General features: G+C 41.4%; 1 protein-coding gene across 1 annotated transcript in view; it reads right to left on the bottom strand.

Moving 5' to 3' along the window:
* Positions 1-376: 376 nt before the first annotated feature.
* ACACA (acetyl-CoA carboxylase alpha) overlaps positions 377-21,868 on the bottom strand; it is a 532,248-nt gene continuing 510,756 nt past the window's right edge. Inside the window, exons 54-55 of the mRNA XM_088455952.1 lie at positions 16,858-16,994; positions 377-3,531 (exon numbers count right to left, since the gene is read on the bottom strand). Of these exons, the coding sequence (XP_088312078.1) occupies positions 3,405-3,531; positions 16,858-16,994 (264 nt within the window). The 3' untranslated portion in view covers positions 377-3,404. The remainder of the gene's footprint in view (positions 3,532-16,857; positions 16,995-21,868) is intronic.

Here is a 21,868-nt window from a genome sequence, read left to right as displayed (position 1 = left end):
TTCTCAGGGGCATCTGCATGTGTTTGAAATCATGTCTTTACCTGCCCCCCCTTAAATTGTCCATCTCTTTCTTGCCTATCCAGGTACATGCAGACATAAGTCGTAGAATCACAGATATGTATGGGTGCAAATTCCGCATATGCCTATGACCACTTTTGAGGGCACACACAGAGTGATTTCAGATAGCAAAGCTCACTTGGCATTAGGCTCAGAGAGAATGAAACATAATAAAGAGTTTAATCTCGATTATCAACTGAGTAAAAATAGTAAATAAAACAAAAATGTACAAAAATGAACAGTTAAAAAATTGTGCTAAAAATATAAAACATTTAAATATTAAAATACTGAAAACAAAGATTAATATTAATGAGCCACTGAAATGCATTTTTAAACTAATAGCCAGTAAGAATAATATGTTTCTGTATGTTTTTTAATGTTATAAATTTAATTGTTCCTCTATTTTGTACCAAAAAAACAAAACCAGCGCAACTCTAATCTTTCAAATGACAGCATGTGGCTATCCATTATTAAGTCCTTGCCAGCTAACAGTTATTTCCTGCCATGACTAACAGATCACTGTGTTACTCAATGCTATTTTTCTATGCTAATTCTGTGTTTAAGATTTAGCATGTAAATGATGATTACAGTATTGTATTTTCCGTGCCATTACAATTATGCTTTGCTCCACCTCTAACGTGTGTACAAAGTATAGAGGGCTTGTGACTTTTAGTCAAGAATTGCTATGCTATATTCTGTTGTACATACGAGGTAATACCAATGTGCCTTCCTCTCCAAACTACTAGATAGTAGATACATTTTTATTTTGCTGTTGCTGGGGCTACCAATACTTATGAGTGGCAATGAGAAACAGAAACCACTGATAAGAGATGCAGTCACCTGAGCAAATGAAAATAAATTGTGTTTAATACTCCATGGAGAGATGGATTTGATATATTTTAAACATTTGAAGTGTCCTTTAATTTAGTGCTGACATGGCACAGACAGGCACTGACACATTTCTCAGTATGTATTTGTATAATTTGATGTGGAGTGTTATTTCACAAAGGTCAATGAATATTACACAATTGTTATTTCTAGTAATGAGATGCTGTAATATGAGCTGCTCAGGGAGAAATATAGATTCTCCTAATTTAGATTGCAAACATGCTGTGTATGGCTTACCCTTTTATAGTGCTTTTTTTAATCTTACCCAATAAACAAAGGCCATGATCTGATGTCTACATAAGGTGATTGGCAAATTCAGATGGAGTTTCTATGTTCTCCCCATGTATGCATGGGTTTCATCTGGGTGTTCCGGATTCTTTTCCAGCTTATGCCAAAATGAACACTATTGTAATGTGTGTGAGATAGGGTATATAGATTGTAAGCTCCACAAGGGTTGGGACCATAGTTACCGACTTTGTTAATCTCCTCCCCAGGAGATGCCAGGAGAGGAGACAGCGCTGGACACTTCAGGGGGAGGGGCTGGGTTATCTCTCATTAGGCCCCACCTCCATCATGGCAAACTGCAGCAAATCGCGAGACTGCGAGGAGAGACCGGGCTAAATGCTGAAGCCACGATTCCCAGCAATTATCTCCTCATTCTGACCATTTCACTAGGAAGGAGGCAGGATACAGGAGATCCACATACTTTTACGAGGGTGCAGGGGGCTACCCAAAAATTCAGGAGCCTCTCACAACAGGTAAATATGGTTGGGACTGATGTGAATGACTAAATACGCTCTGTAAAGCACTGTGTATATGTAGATGTAAATAACTGTTTATAATAATCATGATAATAATAATTATTTAATTGTTAAACATGTGGTACAGATGAGAAAGTCTCTTAACCCCTTCAGGACCTCATAAATTTAAATTATTTTGTTTAATCCCCTAGCAAGAGAAAATGATATATTTATTTTAATAGCATGTTTCATTGGGCAATAATTTATATGTAAATACATCGTATGTATGGCAGTGTGTAGAGAGCATCTTTGGGTTTTACCAATCCCAGTTTCTATCCCTTCTCTATGATGACAGCATGGTTCTATAGAGAAGAGATAGAAACGTGTTATAGGAGTCTGAAGAGGGGACATCACTTTCCATGCAGAGTGATCCATATTGAACACTGAGCAGGTAAGAAAATGCACCAGGAACACTTATATGCTTGTCCCAGTGTAACAGATAACATTAACCATGTCAGGGAAAGCCCATGTTTTGTGTGGGAAGTGTTTGCACTAACACGTCTAACATTCAACAGGATGTACTGTGCTGCTTGGTGCATAAAGGGACTGCACAACATATGTACAGTTACATTCTACAGGCAGACACAATCACTCAGATAGCAGAAGCAGATCTTCCCTTTGACAGAATACACCTAAAAAACTAAATAATTATATAGCAACATAGTCAGTGGTATTAATTATTTTACATTTAAAATGGTACGATAACTTAGCATAACATATTAACAGGTATAAGAAATAAAAAGGTTACTACAATTGGTAAAGGCCTAAGTGCTATTGTGGACTAAAAAACGGAGAGGAGAATAGGAGAAAATGAGGCCTACAAACATTAAGCATTAAACCTAGTTACTTTTACATTATTTCTGAATAAACAATGAGGATTATAATCTCAAATCATTTGAGAACAGAGTCTGACATCCATAACTACACACTTCACACCAGTCCTGATGGGAAAATAGGGACCACATACAGTAGATCAGGGTTGCCTACCTTTAATATTCTCTTCCCGGGAGAAGCCCGGGTAAGAGAAGCAGCAGGGGGCCAACGGGGGCGGGGCTTGGCGATTCGCGTCATTAAGCCCCGCCCCCTCGCGGTTAAATTGCCGCGATTGGGCACAATTTACATAGGGGGCGGGGCCAAATGCTGTGATTCATGCAGAATCACAGCTTAAGCCCCGCCCCCTTCACGGAGACCCGCGATTGCCGCGGGTATTCTCCTAATTCTGCCCACTTCACAAGGAAGTGGGCAGAATGCAGGAGAAATGCCTACCCTTCCGGGGGTGCGGGGGGTTACCCGAAAAATCGGGAGACTCCCGCGAAAACCGGGAGGGTAGGCATGTATGCAGTTGATGTGTGATAGGTGGATTGAGATGTGATTTATGTCTATGAACCAAAGTTCATTTCTGTTCATCTACCAGAACTAAAGTACATTTCTGTTCATCTACCGGAGATTTGTTCTGGTTTTCCACAATTTATGTACCACAAGGTAAACAAATGTAAGAGTTCATATTATAATCCACAATGTGTTCCACTTCAGCATTTATCATTACAAAGACCTATTGGGTTCTGATTTTCCACAATCAGTCACATAAATAAGGTTGTAACATACAGTCTGTGCTCAGGCTCATCTCTGTTGACCTGAGCCGTGAGAGTAACAAGAGCTCTATGTAGATGTTGGGGAGTCCATGGTTGACAGAATTCGCACAATTTCAGCTCTCTGAGTGGGTGATATGTGTTGTGTCATGTGAACTATAGAATCCATAGCAACCTCTGGGTTTTCTTGCACCAAGCTGTAAGAGAACAAACGATTATAATATAACTGTCAGGAATTTCAGCAGCAAATGTGTAATGTTTTACCTCTGTTAGCAGGAGAAAGCTGTAACAGAAATGTTAGTAATAATACATTGAATCAACGGCACATGTGCATCACTGATAAATGGATTTCACAATTGTGTATTAATATTTGCAAAGAAAAATGATTTGCATGACATATTAGCCCTCTTGAGTTTCAATGATAAAACCGGTGAATCGTGCACTACACTATGGGGTCTATTTACTAAGCAGTGATAAGAGACAGAGTGAAAAGTGATAAGATGCCAGCCAATCAGCTCCCAACTGCCATCTCACAGGCTGTGTTTGAAAAATAACAGTTGGGAGCTGATTGGCTGGCACCTTATCACTTTTCACTCTGTCTCTTATCACTGCTTAGTGAATAGACCCCTATATTACAGCAAAGTCATTGCATTATGCTATACATTATATTACCTCCTCAGAGTCCCATAAACCACCACAAGATGCACGCATTCCATATTTACAAATTGTTTCATTCAGCTTAGCCCTGCTCCTATGTGGCAGGAATAAGTATCTCCAAGATAAAAGGTATATTATTAGTCTCAGTATACATCAGAGGTTCCCAAACTTTTCCAAATCATGGCACGCTAGAGTATCAGTATTGTTTACACGGCACCCCTGGGCCAAATGTTTGATATTGAGAAATTCAGAAAAAAAATGTAGTAAAGTAATAAAGTATTTTTATTAGGGATGTCCGCCGACCCCTGTGTTTTGGTTTTGGATCTGGATCTTCTTTGTGTTTTGGATCTGAATTTGGATTTGGCAAAAATATAGGACATCTATTAAACTGTTGCAACACAGCAGTGGCAGACAGGATGGCAGTTTCATAAACTATAAATTAAAAATGTCAGGCAGCAATGCCCCAAACAGCACATAATGCAAAGAAAAGAGGCGCAAGATGGAATTGTCCTTGGACTCTTCCACCAACCCTTATATTGTATATAGGACATGCACAGTTTAACAAACCAATCATTTCACCGACAGGCACTGCCAATTGTGGCTAAAGCGATTGGTTTGTTTGGACCCCCACAAAACAAGCTACAAACGGGCAGCTGATATTGCTGGCAATGATCTCTCCGAGCACAAACTGGCTTTGTTGTCACCATCATCATCCGATTCCTCACCATCATCAGTGGGTACATCTTCTTTACACAATATTAATTTGTCTCCGCTTGAATCCACCATTACAGCCTTAGGTGCCTCTGTAATTTTTGGATGTAATTTGTGGTAAAGGTCTTTCTCGTGAAATTTGTAGTTAATTTTGATGAACATCATCTTTTCCACATTTTGAGGAAGTAGCCTCCTACACAGAACACTGATAAGGTTCCCAGCTGTGCTGAAGACTCTTTCTGAGTACACACTGGAGGGTGGGCAGCTCAAGTAAAGCAAAGCCAGTTTGTGCAAGGGCTTCCAAATTGCCTTTTTTTCCTGCCAGTAGTGAAACAGACTGTCTGACATGCCTATTTGGACGCTATCATTAAAATAGTACTCAACCATTCTTTGAATGGTGACCGCATCCGATGGAGTCACGGTAGAGGTCTTATTAATTGTAGGCAATTCTTTTAGACCTGACCAGATGTCAAAATTTGGTTGTGTTACCAGTGGGTCTTGTTTAGGGAAATTTTACTTTTTGCCTGGCAGCCGCACTTGCTGGAGAAACTGGAGGAGTCATCGCTACATCACTTGCCGCTTGAGCTGAAAATTTGATGACTAACAGTTCTTTGCATCTCTTCAGATCTGTGTCCAATGGGAAGAAAAACACCATGTATGACTTAAACCTAGGATCGAGCAAAATGTATTGCTCTGTTTGGAAGGTTTTGACAACCCTTGGATCCTGGCGAATTGAATAAAGGACTTGATCTACAAGTCCAACATACTTAGTGGAATTGCTTCATTTCAGCTCCTTCTTCTGTTTCTCAAGCTGCTTTTCCAACACTCTAATGAGGGGAATTACCTGACTCAAGCTGGCAGTGTCTGAACTCACTTCACAGGTGACTACTTCAAAGAGTTTCAGCACTCTGCACAACACAGAAAGTATTTTCCACTGAGCTTGAATAAGGTACAGTCCCCCTCCTCTTCCTAAGTCATACTTTCTTGTGTAGCTTTGGATGGCTATTTGCTGTTACTCCATCCGCTCAAGCACATAAAGAGTGGAGTTCCACCTCACTTTAGCTGGTGACAGGGAAAATTCAACATTTCTTACAGGTGCTGCAATCTTCTACATGTACCTGCTAAATGGGGAAAATGCCCAGAAATTTTGTGGCCTATGGAAAGCATCTCCTGCACGGCCCTGCCATTTAAAAAAAAAAATTGCACCACCAAGCTTATAGTGTGAGCAAAACATGGGATGTGTTGGAATTCACCCAGCTGTAATGCTCTCGCAATATTGGTGGCATGGTCAGAAATCACAAATCCCAAGGAGAGTCCAATGCGGTAAGCCATTTTGCAATGACTTCCCTGAATTTTTCTAAGAGGTTGTCAGCAGTATGCCTCTTAGTGAAACCGGTTATACACAGGGTAGCCTGCCTCTGAATGAGCTGGCATTTGTTAGATGCTGCTACTGCTGTTGGTGCTGCTGAAGGCAATACACCCACCCAGTGGACTCTTACAGTCATGTAATCTTGCGTTTGCCCTGTTCCACTTGTCCACATATCTGTGGTTAAGTGGACAGTGGATACAACAGCATTTTAGAGGATACTAATTAAGTTTATTTTAGCGTCCCTGTACAGGCTGGGAATTGCTTTTCTAGTGAAGTGGAACCTAGATGGGATTTGGTAGCGGGGACAGTGGACCTCAAATGTCTAAAACCCACTGCACTAATGGTGGATATTGGATGCAGATCTAATACCAGCATAGATGTTATGGCATCAGTGATCTGCTGTGCAACTGGATGACTGCTGTCATAATTGCTCCGTCTTGCAAAGGATTAACAGTCAATTGTTTTTTATAACTGCTTCTAGTAGTCTTCCTGGTCCCTTTCTGGGATGAAGATCCACTACCAGCAGCAGGCATAGTGCTCAAGGATTTTTCTGAGGAATCCAGGTTAGGGGAGGACTGAGTTAGCCTTATCAAATTGGATGCAGGACTTCTTTTGATCATGGCTGAGGATATTGTTGATGAAGGTGTTGGTGGTGAAGATGCCAGGTGCTTGGATCTAGCAGAGAGAAGGGAGCTAGCTGACGCTGGACTGCTTGTTACTTTTTTAGCCAAAGTTTCTGAATTTTGCAAACACTTTTGATGGATGCGCTGTAGATGACGTAACAGGGAGGAGGTTCCTAGATGGTTAGGGTCCCTACCCCTACTTACTTTGGCACGACAACAGTTACATATAGCTTGACAATTGTTGTCCGGATTTGGGTAGAAATGATTCCACACATAAGTGGATTTTTTTGTTTTATGCCCAGACATGACAATGGGCTTTTCCTTATTATGGGCAACAACTGTTTCCACTGGGGCCTGATTTACACAAACAACATCATCATCATCAACATCCTTATTAGCGTCAGCTACACAAATAGAAATTGAGGATGCTTCTGTGAAAGTGCTCCAGGATGAGGAGGATATGTCAGCAATGTTGACTTGTGCTGCTCATCCCTACATTTGCAGAGGATGCACAAGTGGTGGAAGGAGGCTCCTTTTTGAGTACAGTATTGGAAAGGTCAGGCTCACACATGGCACCCGCCGACACATTTAGACTCTCCTCAGGGATTTAAAAGAACAAAAATTTTTATACTGCGTTAGGTATCTGCCTATATGTGGGCATTGTAATCATCTTAATAACTTTTAGGTTATACCCAATATCCTTTTGAGGAAAAACTCCTTTGATATAGTATCTAAATAAATTAAACATACAACTGCAGCAAGAAATAGTAACAATAATAACACTTTATCTTGTTCAATAGACAAATTCACATAAATACTAAACAAACATTTAAGTAGCCATAAAAGTAGAAACAAAGTGATAAAAAACACTTAATAGATGTTTTCAGAGATCAGTTATTGCAAGCCCCGGATAAGTAGGCATGACAGTTTTCTTATATCAAAAATTATTATTCATCCGGAGTGTAAAAGATGTAAGAACATTGAAGTTTTTATAACGTGAATATTAAGACCTTATACAGGTGGATCGAATAAACTGTGCTGGCGTCCCAGCCCAGATTTATACGGACTTTGTCCGACGTTTGTTTCCCCTTGGATAGTATTATACTCTTCAGCTCTCACACCCCCAGTCAGTGTGATTCACCGCTGCCCAGGTTCTTGAATCTGCGGCATGATGTAGCCTTGCTCCACTCACTGAACATGAGGAGATAGCCACTTGTTTTTGGTTCAGCCGATACTGAACAGGTCACAATAGTGCTGTGGATAGTCCGGCTGGATACATCGGTGATCACTGCTGGGTATTTCTGGGGAGAGTGCAGCAGGAATAAATTTGCTGCTCCAGATACTCCGGATAGTATTGTTGGGCACAAGATAGCTCTCTAAGATGTCAATGCATTCAGTCTCAATTCAAACAGACTTTTTCAAGACTGACAGCATATGGGGCTAAAGCAGTATTTAACTGCACAAAGGTCCACCTTTCTTGATTAATTTAATTGATAACGTCTGTTTCTTTAGTATAAGTTGTGAAACAACCGATCTGTTTTGTTTCATATGTGAATACACAACAAAAGTACAATTTCTTGCCTCTGCTAATCCTGACAAATATCTGATAGGAAACTATTATATTCCGGTGTCAACACTCCAGATAAATAATAATTTTTGATATAAGAGAACTGTTATGCCTACTTATTTGGGACTTGCAATAACCAATCTCTGAAAACATCTAAAAAGTGTTTTTATCACTTTGTTTCTACAAGGGCTTACATCATCATAAGAGGCAGAACCACCAGTCATAAATAAAGGCCAAGGCCTTTGCCTTTCCTTGCCACTTCATGTGGTGAAAGGCATATTGTCAATTTTATATGTCTTTCTGCAGCTAACTTTCCCTTTTGATGTTTTTTTCTTTACCACTGTAAAAGATTGGTTCTTTGATTTTAGATGCCCTGACTTAAGTCCTGTATGCCCTTGGGCATCGGCTTTAGTAGATGATGTAGACGGTCTAGTATCGTCATGACTGGTGGCACTGACAGCAGCTCCAGCACTAGCATGTGGTTCCTGCACTCCTCTCAACTGATCATTCTCCATATCAACAAACAAGAATGAAGTGAGGTACGACACACGTCAATTTGAACCAATTTTAAATATTACACTGCGGCATCAAAGACTTACAGTGTCTCAATATTTTTTATTAATAAGACAAGAATAACACACTGCGCTACCACTTAGTGTCAATATTTTTTTATGAAGAATAACCCACTGCGCTACCACTTACAGTGTCACAATATTTTTTATGAGTAAAACACTGTACTACCACTTAGTGTCACAATATTTTTTATGAATAAGACAAGAATAACACACTGCACTACCACTTAGTGTCACAAGATTTTTTGAGTAAAACACTCCGCTACCAGTGTAACAAGATTTTTTGAGTAAAACACTGCGCTACCACTTAGTGTCACAAGATTTTTAATGAAGAATAAGACAGAGCTACCACTGTCACAAGATTTTTTCTGAATAAGAAAAGAATAACACACTGCGCTACCTCTTAGTGTCACAAGATTTTTTATGAAGAAAACACTGTGCTACCACTTAGTGTCACAAGATTTTTTATGAAGAATAACACTGCGCTACCACTTAGTGTCACAATATTTTTTATGAATAACACACTGCGCTACCACTTAGTGTCAATATTTTTTTATGAAGAATAACCCACTGCGCTACCACTTAGTGTCACAATATTTTTTATGAGTAAAACACTGTACTACCATTTAGTGTCACAATATTTTTTATGAATAAGACAAGAAAACCACACTGCACTACCACTTAGTGTCACAATATTTTTTATGAATAAGAAAAGTACACACTGCACTACCACTTAGTGCCACAAGATTTTTTATGAATAAGAAAAGTATACTGCACTACCACTTAGTGCCACAAGATTTTTTATGAATAAGAAAAGTACACTGCGCTACCACTTAGTGCCACAAGATTTTTTTATGAATAAGAAAAGTACACTGCACTACCACTTAGTGTCACAAGATTTTTCGAGTAAAACACTGCGCTACCACTTAGTGTCACAAGATTTTTTATGAAGAAAAGAACACACTGCACTACCATTTCGTGTCACAAGATTTTTTATGAATAAGAATACACTGCGCTACGACTTACAGTGTCACAATACATGGATGATAAACTGCGGTCTAGCTGGCAGTGTCACCAAACAATAATAGTGTAGCTAGCGCACACAAGAAAAAAAATATATATATATATTTAACATTTTTTGTGGAATGCTAATTTTATTTATTTTTATGAGTTTAGCAGCAAGGCGTCTTATTAAGATGCCTGTGCTGCGACTACATCTACCTCGCCGGCGCCGCAACACCGCTAACCTGTGTGGTCTGGTGATTTCGGCAGGGTCGCGGCGGAGCTCGCTAGCCATGATGCTGCAGCCTGGACTGCAACTGGAAGTCACGGGGAAGTCAGGTAAGAGCGAGGCAGTCCTTACTTCCAACGGGGGGATATGTTGGAGGTTGCTGCAGTGAGGCTCCGGTTCTGTCCACTACCAAACTAAACCACTGGGGCATATCGCTTGGTGCCAGGGATGGGCTTCAGACGCATTCTGTTGCTAGGAGGCCAGCATTCCTGGTTGGTTGTGCAGCGTAGGAGAGGTAAGTTCTCACCTCAGCAGCCCTCCCCCGACTTCAGGCTATGGAAGTGTCGTGTGCCTGGGTCGCTTCGCCCACCTCTGTATATGAGACACTCACTGACATCTTTTCAGTGCTGTGTGAAAGCGGTTTGGTCTTAGAAGGTGTTGGAATCTCCCTGTATACCTCTCCCCCAGGGAGCCAGGCATATAGCGCTCTATATCCTACCAATCAACACTGTTAGGGTTCTGAGTAGCCGATTCAGAGCCCAGTTGCAACTCAAAGTTGTATCTGCATTGTATGTGACTTTGTGCTAGCATGCTTTTTATTTCTAAACTGTCACTTATAACTATCACTGCTATTTTTCCTCATCCCTCAGGCAGGGTACGGGGGTTTTCTATGTACTTTACATTTGTTACCTTTATACTTCTGTTTTCCTTTAGGCTTAGCATACATAAGTTTTTATTTATGACTGTCAGTTATAACTATCACTGCTATTGCTCAATTTAAATCCTCAACTACCAGGTGTGTAAGGGTTAAATTGTATTTCACACTTACTTGTGAAAACTGAGCTGCACATCCCTCTCTCTCCTAATTGATTGTAGATGCTCAGCTGCAATCGAGTGTTTGCTTAGGGGAGATTTGGTCTCTCTCTGTCTGAGTATACCTTTCTCTTAGGACCAAGGTATACAGCACTGGAGTCCTACCAACATTTTTTTTTGTATAAGTTGATTCAGTGCCAAAGTATATTTGTATGCATTGCACCTATATCCTACCAATGTGACTGTGATTTAGTGCCAATTTGCAAATATATTTATATGCATGTAGATCCTACCAAACTGATGTCTTTAGGTAGTTGATTTTAATGCCCTTTTGCAAAATATATTATATGCATTTTATGTGACTTATGCTAACTCTGCTGTGGACGGAAAAAAAAAAGTTTTTGTTTTCTTTTGTTTTTTCCTAACCCCCAACCACCTGGTGTATAGGGGTTAGAGAGTACTTCACATTTATTTTTATCTGTGAAGGGGGTCACATTGCATTGTTAACCCTACACTTGTTGTAGGTTACTCACAAATATTTCCCATGTCTCAGGACAAAGGGTAGACAGGAAACTTGTGTTTCTGTGCTGGTTTCATGCAAATCCTATGCAGTAGGCATCTCAGGATTTCATACAGGATGGACTGTATGTGGATTGTTATATGCCCTCCTGGTGTCAGGTTATGGTTCAGTTAGTGGACTGCCTCCCACTTTGGATTTTCCACAGTGGTTTACGGCCTGCTATGTTTCTCATTTCAGAAATCTGGCTTAGCATCTATCAGCGGATGTTACAGGTGAATAAGGCATCAGCTGTCTAAGCATATAAATGGACTGTACCATCCTCTCAATCCACCCTGCTTTGAGAATCTGATATAGCATCTGAGGAGGCAGAGGATACATGGGTTTCTCCCTCTGGTCCTAACTCAGAGAGGATGAGTGTCATTCATTAGTGAATGTTCCTCTCTAGCAGTCGCGGTTAATTCAATCCTCATTATAGAAGATGAAGTACCGTTTCCTGAAGCCCATCTAAACCTGGTGTTCAGACAACAGAAGGTAATTTAGGCTACATTACCTCAAACTGAACAGCTCACTGAGTTTATGGGTGAAACATGGAACCCTCCAGATAAACTGTTCCAGATTCCAAAAAGACTAGTGTCTTTTTACCTTCTCCCACAGGGAGAGTGCATTAGGGGGGAAATCCCCCTCCCTACTGGGAATTCTTACGTGACATCTTCCTAAGGGGTTAATGCCTAGAAGGCTGTTTGCACAACTCCTCCATGAGATTCTATCTAGACCCTTGCCCTCTAGTAGACCATTCATGCCCTGTTAACTTCGGGGGTAATAATCCAGGTTTCTTTGGCTAACAAGGAAGGAGTAATTACTCAGATTTGTTTTGGATTCAGAAGCTAAATGGGTCTCATCATTCTATTCTGAATCGGAAATCTTTCAACAGGTAAGTTCTGTATGGAGACCCTACGGTCAATTATGCTGGCATTTTGAACCGGGGGATTTCATGGTTCCCTGGACATAAAGGATGCATATCTGCATGTACCAATTGCCCAAGGGTTTCTGAATATTGCTGTTCGTCAGCAATATTACCATTGCCCTTTGGTCTGTCCACAGCCCTCAGGTGTTTACCAGGATAATGGCAGCCATGACTGCTTATCTCAGTCAGGATACTTCCATACTTGGACGACCTCCTGATATTGGCACAGTCTCAGGATGTTTCACATCATCTACAGCTGACAGGGGCCTGCCTAAAAGAGAACGGCTGGATTGTCAATTGGAAAAAGTCGTCACTTTTTCCAACTCAGCGTATGATACATCTGGTAGCGCTCCTGGATTCTCAAGCGCAGAGGATCTAGTAGAAAAGATTTCAGCTCTGCATTTGCAGGTGCGCAAAATGCTCTACGATCACAGCGTATCAGTCCACTCTGTAATGCAGGTTTCCACCTTCACATGGTGGAATATGCCCAGTTCCACTCCAGGCCCTTGCAGCTTTTGATTCGGTCTTGTTGGAGTGGTCAGTATCAGTGGATAAAGTCTCAGACGATCCTTTTCTCCTCAAAGGTTCAGCTCTCCCTGGCCTAGTGGCTTCAGACGGCTCATCTAAATGAAGGTCGCTCTCTGTGGAAGCCAAGGTGGGTACTCCTCACCACGGCTGCCTTTGTGGATGCACTGGCAGTGGGGTGGGATTTCAGGTTAGCTTACCTGTTTCCTCCAATCTCTCTTCTACCAAGAATTCTCAGAAAAAGAGGGCGATTAAAATAGCCCCGGCTTGGCCTAGGCGCCATTGGTTCACCGACCCGTTGTGTCTCCATAGATACTCCACACTTCATCTATTGCCAGATCTGCTAGTGCAGGGTTCCTGCTTACATCCGGACCTACCTATTCTATCTTTGATGGCTTGGCTCTTGAGTATTCCATCTTAAGAGCCAAAGGATTTACCAACTCTGTGTTTCATACGATGCTTGTGGCAAGAAAGCATTTCTCTACCTGCATCTATTACAGAATTTGGCATTCCTTTTTTCTATGGTGTTCCCATAGAAAAGTTGATCCTAACATTTTTAGGGACTCTCGGGTTCTCGCATTTCTCCAGGCAGGATTAGACATTGGTCTCCACCTGGCCACATTGAAGGTACATTTTTCTGTGCTATCTCAGTTTGGTTTCAGCGTAGAATTGCTCCCTTGCCAGATGTTAGAACACTTTTGCAGGGTGATCTCCATCTGCAGCCACCTTTTGTTCCTCCAGTGGCACCGTGGGTTTTGTCTTTGATTCTCAGGGCACTACAGGCTCCCCCCTTTGAACCTTTGAATACAGTGGACCTCAAGTGGTTGACAGCGAAGACACTTTTTCTCCTTGCTATCTCCTCAGCTCGCAGAGTCTCTGATTTGGCGACACTCTTGTGTGGGGCCCCATATTTGATTTTCCACCAGGATAAAGCTGTCCTTCCTACGCGGGCGGGCTACCTTCCAAAAGTGGTATCCAGTTTTCATATGAATGAAGAAATAGTTGTACTGGCTTTCAAGTCTTCAGGCCTTTCTGCTGGTGAAACTTCATTGGATGTGGTTCGAGCTCTCTGTATCTACGTGGATCGTACCAACTCCATCAAGAAATTAGATGCACTTTTTGTTTTGTATGGCTTCTACAAGCGGGGTTGGTCAGCTAACAAGCAGACTCTGGCTCGGTGGCTGTGTAAGACTATATCTCAAGTTTATACGCAGGCTGATCTCCCTGTTCCCAGCCGGCTGATAGCACATTCAACTCGGTCCATGGGACTTTCCTGGGCGGTTAGACATGGCGCCTCAGCTGAACAGCTGTGCAAGGCAGCCACTTGGTCATCCGTCAATTCCTTTATCAAAGTCTATGCATTTGATACTTTTGCTTCTCAGGATGGGCGGTGGATCCTCCTGTCAGCTCAGGAGCATCCCCACCTTTAAGGGAACTTCTTTAGGACATCCCCAAGGTAGTTCCTGTGGACCCTATGGAACCTGAAGAAAAAAAAATAAGAGTTATGGTATAACATACCTTTGATAACTATTTTTCTTCGAGGTCCATAGAGTCAACAGGGCACCCTCCACGCACCTGGCTTCAGAGGGATCTGCTCCTCCTTGTCACTGATTCCCTCTTCTTTGTGTATGAGTGTTTCTAGTGTAATGTGTACTTCCTTCTCCACTCTCCTTCTCCTGCCAATGGGCTTATTTACGAACTGAGGACCTATGGCCGGAGGCGGGGTATATATGGGGGAGGACCCAGTGCATCCTGGGACCGGAAAAGTTTGACTATTTGGTGCCTGGTTTCCTCCAAACCACATAACCCCAAAGTAGTTTCTGTGGACCTCAAAGAAAAAGAGTTATCAAAGGTATGTTATACCATAACTATTATTTTATTTTTGCACTGGGGAAGAGCACCCCTGGATTCAGAGCACCCCTGGACGACAGCACCCCTTTATGAACTGCAGCCCTAACCTCTCAATGGACAGGACAACAGTGACACAGCAGCACCCCCCACTTATGTACTGCAGCCCCAGCCCAACAATACTGCACCCTTGAACAACTACAACACTGCACCCTTGAACAACAGAGAAGAACAGAGCAGGTCTATTCTGTACACTCTCCACAGCCGGAGTGAAAATGGTGCCAATCACATGGATTAGAATCCAAAACCGGCGAAAATCCAACAGCGGGATGATGACATTTTGCCTCATTGTGGATTCAGAGTTAGGCGGGAAAATCTGAGCCGGACTCTGATCCTACTCGGATCCCCTATGTTCGGGTGGGTCCGATTCTCCAAGAACTGGACCCGCTCATCTCTAATTTTTATGGCAAAGACTATATATAGTATATGTGGCACCCTGGGGAAAATAACTATATTAGCTAAAAATGGATTAAAGATTGTATACTAAAGAAGCTGTGTACAGGTGTGCCAAGAGGAGGAGTCTTGGCCAGGTGAAAAGGACTGCACTGTTGCTACAGGTCGGTAATGACTGATCAGGAGGACCTTTTACCATTTTGACACAACCAAAGAACTCTACAATTATTTATACAAATCAACAAAGTTGATTTGCTAGTTACCCTAACATTCACATCCATTTAGAATCCTGATCACATTTCCCATATCTCTAATGAAATAACACTGTAATTACGATAAATAATAAATATGTCCCTCAATGTCAGATAATTGTAATTCTTAGCAGGTGTTCTGATTTTGGTAGTTATGATTATTAAATTGAGAGATAAATTATGATTTGCTTCCAAAACTTAATTAAAGGATAATGTAAATAATTATTATATTTAATTTAACCAATTGTATTCCACTTATGCAATCACTTACCATACCCAATAAAGTACTTTCATTCTTTTCCTATTAAAGTCACATTAAAATAAAGGATTCATTTAATATGTGCCCAATTATCAGAGTCTGGCTCTGATTGGGGAATATCACCTCTCTCTGCCTGATTCTGAATTGCACACAATGTAGATGTTCAGGAAAGTAGAGCGCTGTTTTTTTTGCTATTGCGCGTGTACTTTCCTAAATGTTTGTAATTTAGATGCATAGTGTGTAAAATGTAATAGAAAGTCATGGGCAATGACTGGGAGGTGGCTATGCAGATGCACGGAAATGTACCGTGTCAGGGGCATGTTGCAGAACTGGTTTCATAATGGCTCACAGTGGAAGCCATACCCTGATGGAGAATCTACACCGAGCATGGGGCTGGTGTAAGTTTTGATTGGTGCAATCGATAACTGCATGTATAAATGACCCAACTGGTATTTCATTAAGTGGGAGTCTTGCTCCTTGCACAGTCACATGCACAGCCGTACACCAGGGGAGGGTTTGTAGCGGTATTAGCTTGGAAATCCCTCTTGCGTGTTCACATAGACATGTTTCTAATTTTTTAGTACTGTATTAAACCATTTTCCTAATAAGAATCTTTGGAAAAGTTGGACTAATTTAGTTTCATCTTCCAAGGAAACCATATGATCATCAGAACAGATATTTAGCTTATTATGCCACCTGACATGAAATACAATGTTCACATGACAGGAATGTGGCGTGATGGCATGATCTCCATAAACATACTCATACTGAGAAAGGAAAATGGACATGCATATCAGCCCCAACCACAGTGGTCATCTCCTTTGTGGCAACCTGGGTCCCAACCTGTGAGGTCACTCCTTACATCTCTGCTCATGGCACTCATGGCTGGAACGATCACCATGAGGATTTGTAGATGATTAGTAGCTACAATAAGGAGAATAACTTACTGATATTCTTTAAAATATAACTAATTATGTATTTCAGATATTTTGCTTATTTACCAAGGCTTCAAAAAAGAAATTAAATAAAAATTCTCATGCACATACTCGTCCCTTTTATATTTCCTATCCTGGATTTCCTTAAGTACATAATATGCTCTATTTAATATGTGCATAATTTATGTATAGTAATTTGCAATAAATATAACTCTTTAATGTTACCTGCGGATTTGTTTGAGGATATAGTCTCTAGAAATGTACTTGATGTTTTCATCAACCACAGAGCGGGCTCCCTCCTCCTCAGTCAGCTGTTTCTCCAGCCATTCAACAACATCCTTATTGTTATCCCATAGGTATGCCTGAAAATACAAAATTAACATTATATTTAAACCTCCTTAATTTCTACTGGGAACATGTAAACACAAAACTGAAAGTTGCTGGTCACTAATGATATCCCTTCACATGCTGTTCCATATAATTCTCTATTTGTTCAGTGGCAAAATATTACAATCATTATACAGTGTGATACTTATGATTAATATGATACAGCAGTAGATGATGCTAGTAATGGGTCTGATGCAGGGGTGTACACAGTGGTGTAACTAGGGTATTTGGAGCCCAGGGCAAATTTGAAAAAGAAGCCCAGCCCCCCCCCCCCGATTTTCAAACTGAACATTCCTATCCATATGCACCTTAACCCCAGTAGTAGCCCTTATACAGTACCCCCAGTATGCAGTTGGGGTCCCTCTTATGCAGGCCCACAGTAGTGCCCCTTATACAGTATCCCCAGTAGTGGTCCCCCTTATACAGCCCCCAATTAGTTCCCCTTACTCAGTACCCCCAGTAGTGGCCCCCCCAAATGCAGTGCCCCATGTAGTGTTCCCCCTTATGCAGTGCCCCCAGTAGCAGTCCCCACAATGCAGTGCGCCCAGTAGCGGTATCCCCTTATGCAGTGCCCTTTATATGGTGCCCCCAGTAGTAGTCCCCCCCATGCAGTTTTCCCAGTAGTGGTCCCCTTATGCAGGCACCCTGTAGTGATCCCCCCTATCCAGTGCCCCCTGTAGTGGCCCTTCCTATTATTGTCCCCAGTAGTGGTCCCCCGAGTGCAGTGCCTCTAGTAGTAGTAGTAGGCCCTCTTTTATAATGCCCCCAGTGGTAGTTCCCCCCAAGTAGTAGTCCCCAGTAGAGGTTCCCCCTCCCGATTAAGTGCCCCCAGTAGTAGCCGCCCCCAGTAGAGGTCCTCCCAATAATGGCGCCCCGAGTAGTAGCCCCCTCCTCCAGTAGAGGTCCCCCCAGTAGTAGCCACCCCCCCCTGTTAAATAATAATATATATATATATAAAAATATACTTACCCGAATCCACGCTGCTGCTGCTCCTGTCCGCGACGTCGCTCCCGCCCGCCAGTCCGCCCGGGCTGGCGCGTTAACATTATGGGACAGACGTCATGACGTCAGTCCCATTACCCACTGCAGGAGCCGGACGGAAGTCCGGGTCTTGCAGTGGGTGCTGCAGCAGTCAATGAGAGTCTATCTGACTCTCATTGGCTACTGTTTAACACACGCATCGCCGCCAGCGCTGGCGGCGATGCGTGTGTTATGCACAGCCTGAGCCCGCCTCCTAGCGCTATTGGGCAAGCGCTCAGGGGGAGGGAACGGGCTCAGCTGTGAGGCACAGGACCGGCACTGGAAGCCTAGCGCCGGTCCTGTGTAAATGTGTAGCGCTGACCGCACTCATTGCGGTTGGCGCTACACTGGCTAACTAGGGCGGGCGGGCCGGTACCGTGGCTGGTGGCGCCCCCCGCGCCGCCGGTCCAACGGCGCCCAGGGCACGCACCCCGCTCGCCCTGCCCTAGTTACGCCACTGGGTGTACATGAAGCGTATATTATGTGTTTTGGCACTGCGTATGCTCCGGAACCAATCGCGCACCAGTGTAGGCGATGCAGCGACTTACAGATTGTGATTGCCTCTACACTTACAACTGAAGAAAAGTAACTGGGTGGAAATAGCTGAAATGGTGCTCTCTCATATAGTAATGGTCAGTGAGGTGGTGTATATGCAACCTGGGCATGATCATAAATACTCCTGTTTTGAAAAACATCTTTTGCCCCTTGTAAAAAGCTAGTGCAAGTGTGCATGATGATGATGATGATTATCCTTTATTTATATGGCACCACAAGTGTGCGGCAGCGCCTTACATAATACATAAATAAGTGAACAAAAACCAGTGACTTACAGTACAATACAATGCAGGACAAGGACTAGGTTTATATACATTACTGCATTAGTGATCATAACACTCAAGTAAGTAATAGAGAATAAGCAACCAAGTGAGAGGTGCCCAAGTGGGGAGAGAGGACTAGATGAAGGTATAAGTAAGGAGAAGCACAAGAGGGTAGGGGGCCCTGCTTGTGAGAGCTTACACTCTAGTGGATGATGAATAGGAAACCAAGTGTGCAGATAAGGGGGTGGCCGCACTGCAAGATGCGCACAGGTCAGCATATGGGGGTGAATACACACTTTTCTTTCTGTGCAAGCAGTTTGAACTCCTTCAGGTGCAGTGTGTTGGTGATGAAGGCAATTACATATTTCTGCTTTATTTTATGTCTTTATCCTAATGGATTATAAATAAAAGATGATGTAGTCAAAAGGTCAATAAAGATAATGTTGACACCACAATGCCGACAGTTATGATGTCGACATTGCTAAAATGTTAAGACAATGTTTTGAAGATTTTCTGAATTTCGACAGGTGAAATGTCAACATTGTCAAAATGTTAACATTAGGGTTAGACTGTGGGAGGAGGTTAGGCTGCGGATGGGGGGTGGTTAGGGTTAGGCACTAAAGGTAGAATTAGGGTTATGGGAGAAATACTGAAAGATCGGAGGCCTGACCCGGAAGTCACGGTCACATAACAGCGAGTGATCCAGATGACTCCACTACAGCTGTCGGGAGCAGGTACGTCACCGCTGGGCTACCTGGAATGCTTTGTAGACTGTCTGCATGATGAATGTCTACATGGTCAACATTGACTTTATGACCATTTTGACATACTCATTTCAACATGATCAGAGTCTACATATCATACAAAACCCAACAAAAGTGATGCTTATGTAAATTTGCTCATATTTAAAGTGATTGAAGAATGCAGTGTGTTTTGTGGTTTTCTTTAATTAATAATGGACAGGGATTTTATGTACCATTATTATAAAGGGATGTGTTGGTTTTTGGCCACACTATCTTAAGCAACCAACCAGCTTAACAAGATCATCACATTTATGGTGGTGGTGGCTCACCTTTGCAGGTTTCCATGCAATAATAATCCCAATAATAATTCCACTAGACTTGAAAATAGAGCTGGAGTCATTGTATATAAACTGAAAACCTTTCAAAATCATTTTGACCAAACTTTCAATACACAGATGTCACATATATTTAGGACAGTCCTGATGTAATACATTAAGTATTTTAAGAGAAAAACTGAAAATCTGGAATAAAAAGGAAGAAGTACAAAAGTGGAAATAGGTAGCTGTCTAGTGAATTGTGTAGATGTTTATATAGTGATCTTTTTATGGTTTTCCAGCGCACACAACTTTCCACAGTATCTGCAAACTCACAAATATATGTACTTCCCTTGTTCTGAAGCCAGGGTAGTGATCATGCAGCTTGGAATGGCCGAGGTGAACAAATGGTCACACTTGCTCAAAGTAGAAGTAGGTTCATTAATGATCCTTATTGGGTGATGTTTATCATCAATAATATGTAACTGCAATTAGTAAAACTTGTTGGAAAACAAATATCACAATTTAATAAGAGCCATACAAACTTTGTAGTTAGGATGTATCAAAAGGGGTTTTATGGCTATGGTCTATAACTCTGTAGCCAGTTGATCTTAAGTGTCGGTCTAGATATGGTCATTTTTAGTAGTATATTTCAGTCAATGGAATTTGTAAAATACAGACTGTATCAAACCCAATATATCATAATTTACTTTTAGCAAGATAAAGTTTCAGAACCCTTCAAAATGGAGAACTCTGAATGATCTTATATTTATATAGCACTAATCATATCACATGATCATAGTAAACATGCAATCATTCACATCAGTCCTGTCCCATTAGCACCTGTAATATAAATTCACTACAACAGACCAGGAGGTCAGAAACAAATGACCCAATCTGTTTTTGGACTGTGAGAAAAAAATAGAGTACTCAGAGGAAACCCACACACAGAGTGGGAGTACATACAAACTCCACACATGAAGGGCTGGGGGTCAGTGTTTACCCTTGATCCTGGCATGTGACACAGTAATGTTAGTTCTAAAAGCCAAATATTTCATTTCGATTTCTCTTCTTTCTTTGCATTTTTATTAATTGATAAAAATAAACTAATAACACTTCTATTTTTGAAAGCATTCTTAGTTTGCAGCATATTTTCCACACCTGCCTAAAACGTTTGCACAGTACTGTATATTTTATAATATAATTGTGAAACAGTTACAATGTATAAAATTAGGTTACATATAATACCTAGTTCAAAAAAACAGAGATCATTTAGATCTCCATACAAGGCATTTTGGGTAGTTATCCCTAGTTTCCAACTTTCCGTCTTGATGGATGGATGACCACATTATCATTTAGGAGTGTTTAAAACCTAATAGCTACTCTCACTCCTCATTTTCTTTACAAATCATTTAGAAATCAGTTTGTTTTGCCTACCACAAAGCCAAGTTACTACCATTAGTGCTCATTCATATTTATGCAATTTTGTTTGGGTAATTAAACACAGAGCCCATATTTTAAAGACACAATTCTTCTAGTATTGCTAAAACAAAGTCTTTAGAACAATGAGCTTGGTGCACAGTAGCTGTTCATATAAAGAAATTCCTTTTTTTTATAATAAATGTAAGCAATGATGATAGATAACATTTAGATTCAATTTGTATATTAATAAACATTGTGTTTTATTTGACTAAAATGTAATGCCAAATCTCTCTTTATTAAGAAAAGGGTGAGACTGCATTCCAGTATTGAAATCCTGACTGTTTAGCTGTGAAAAACTAACAATGTTTATCTCTGGAACCTTGTAGCTTAAACACACAGTAAAAACTGCCAATTCTTATGATAGCATATTTTTGTTATTTCCTATGGAAGTGCTGAGACTACAGCAATAAGCTCCCCAGTCTAATTCTAGGGTCCACTTGGAAGTGATGGGATATCTACCATATGAGTAACT

This window comes from Taudactylus pleione, unplaced genomic scaffold, assembly GCF_031769625.1.
Source record: "Taudactylus pleione unplaced genomic scaffold, aTauple2 ptg000682l, whole genome shotgun sequence".
NCBI lineage: Eukaryota > Metazoa > Chordata > Amphibia > Anura > Myobatrachidae > Taudactylus > Taudactylus pleione.
This window is presented reverse-complemented; position numbering and strand designations above follow the sequence as displayed.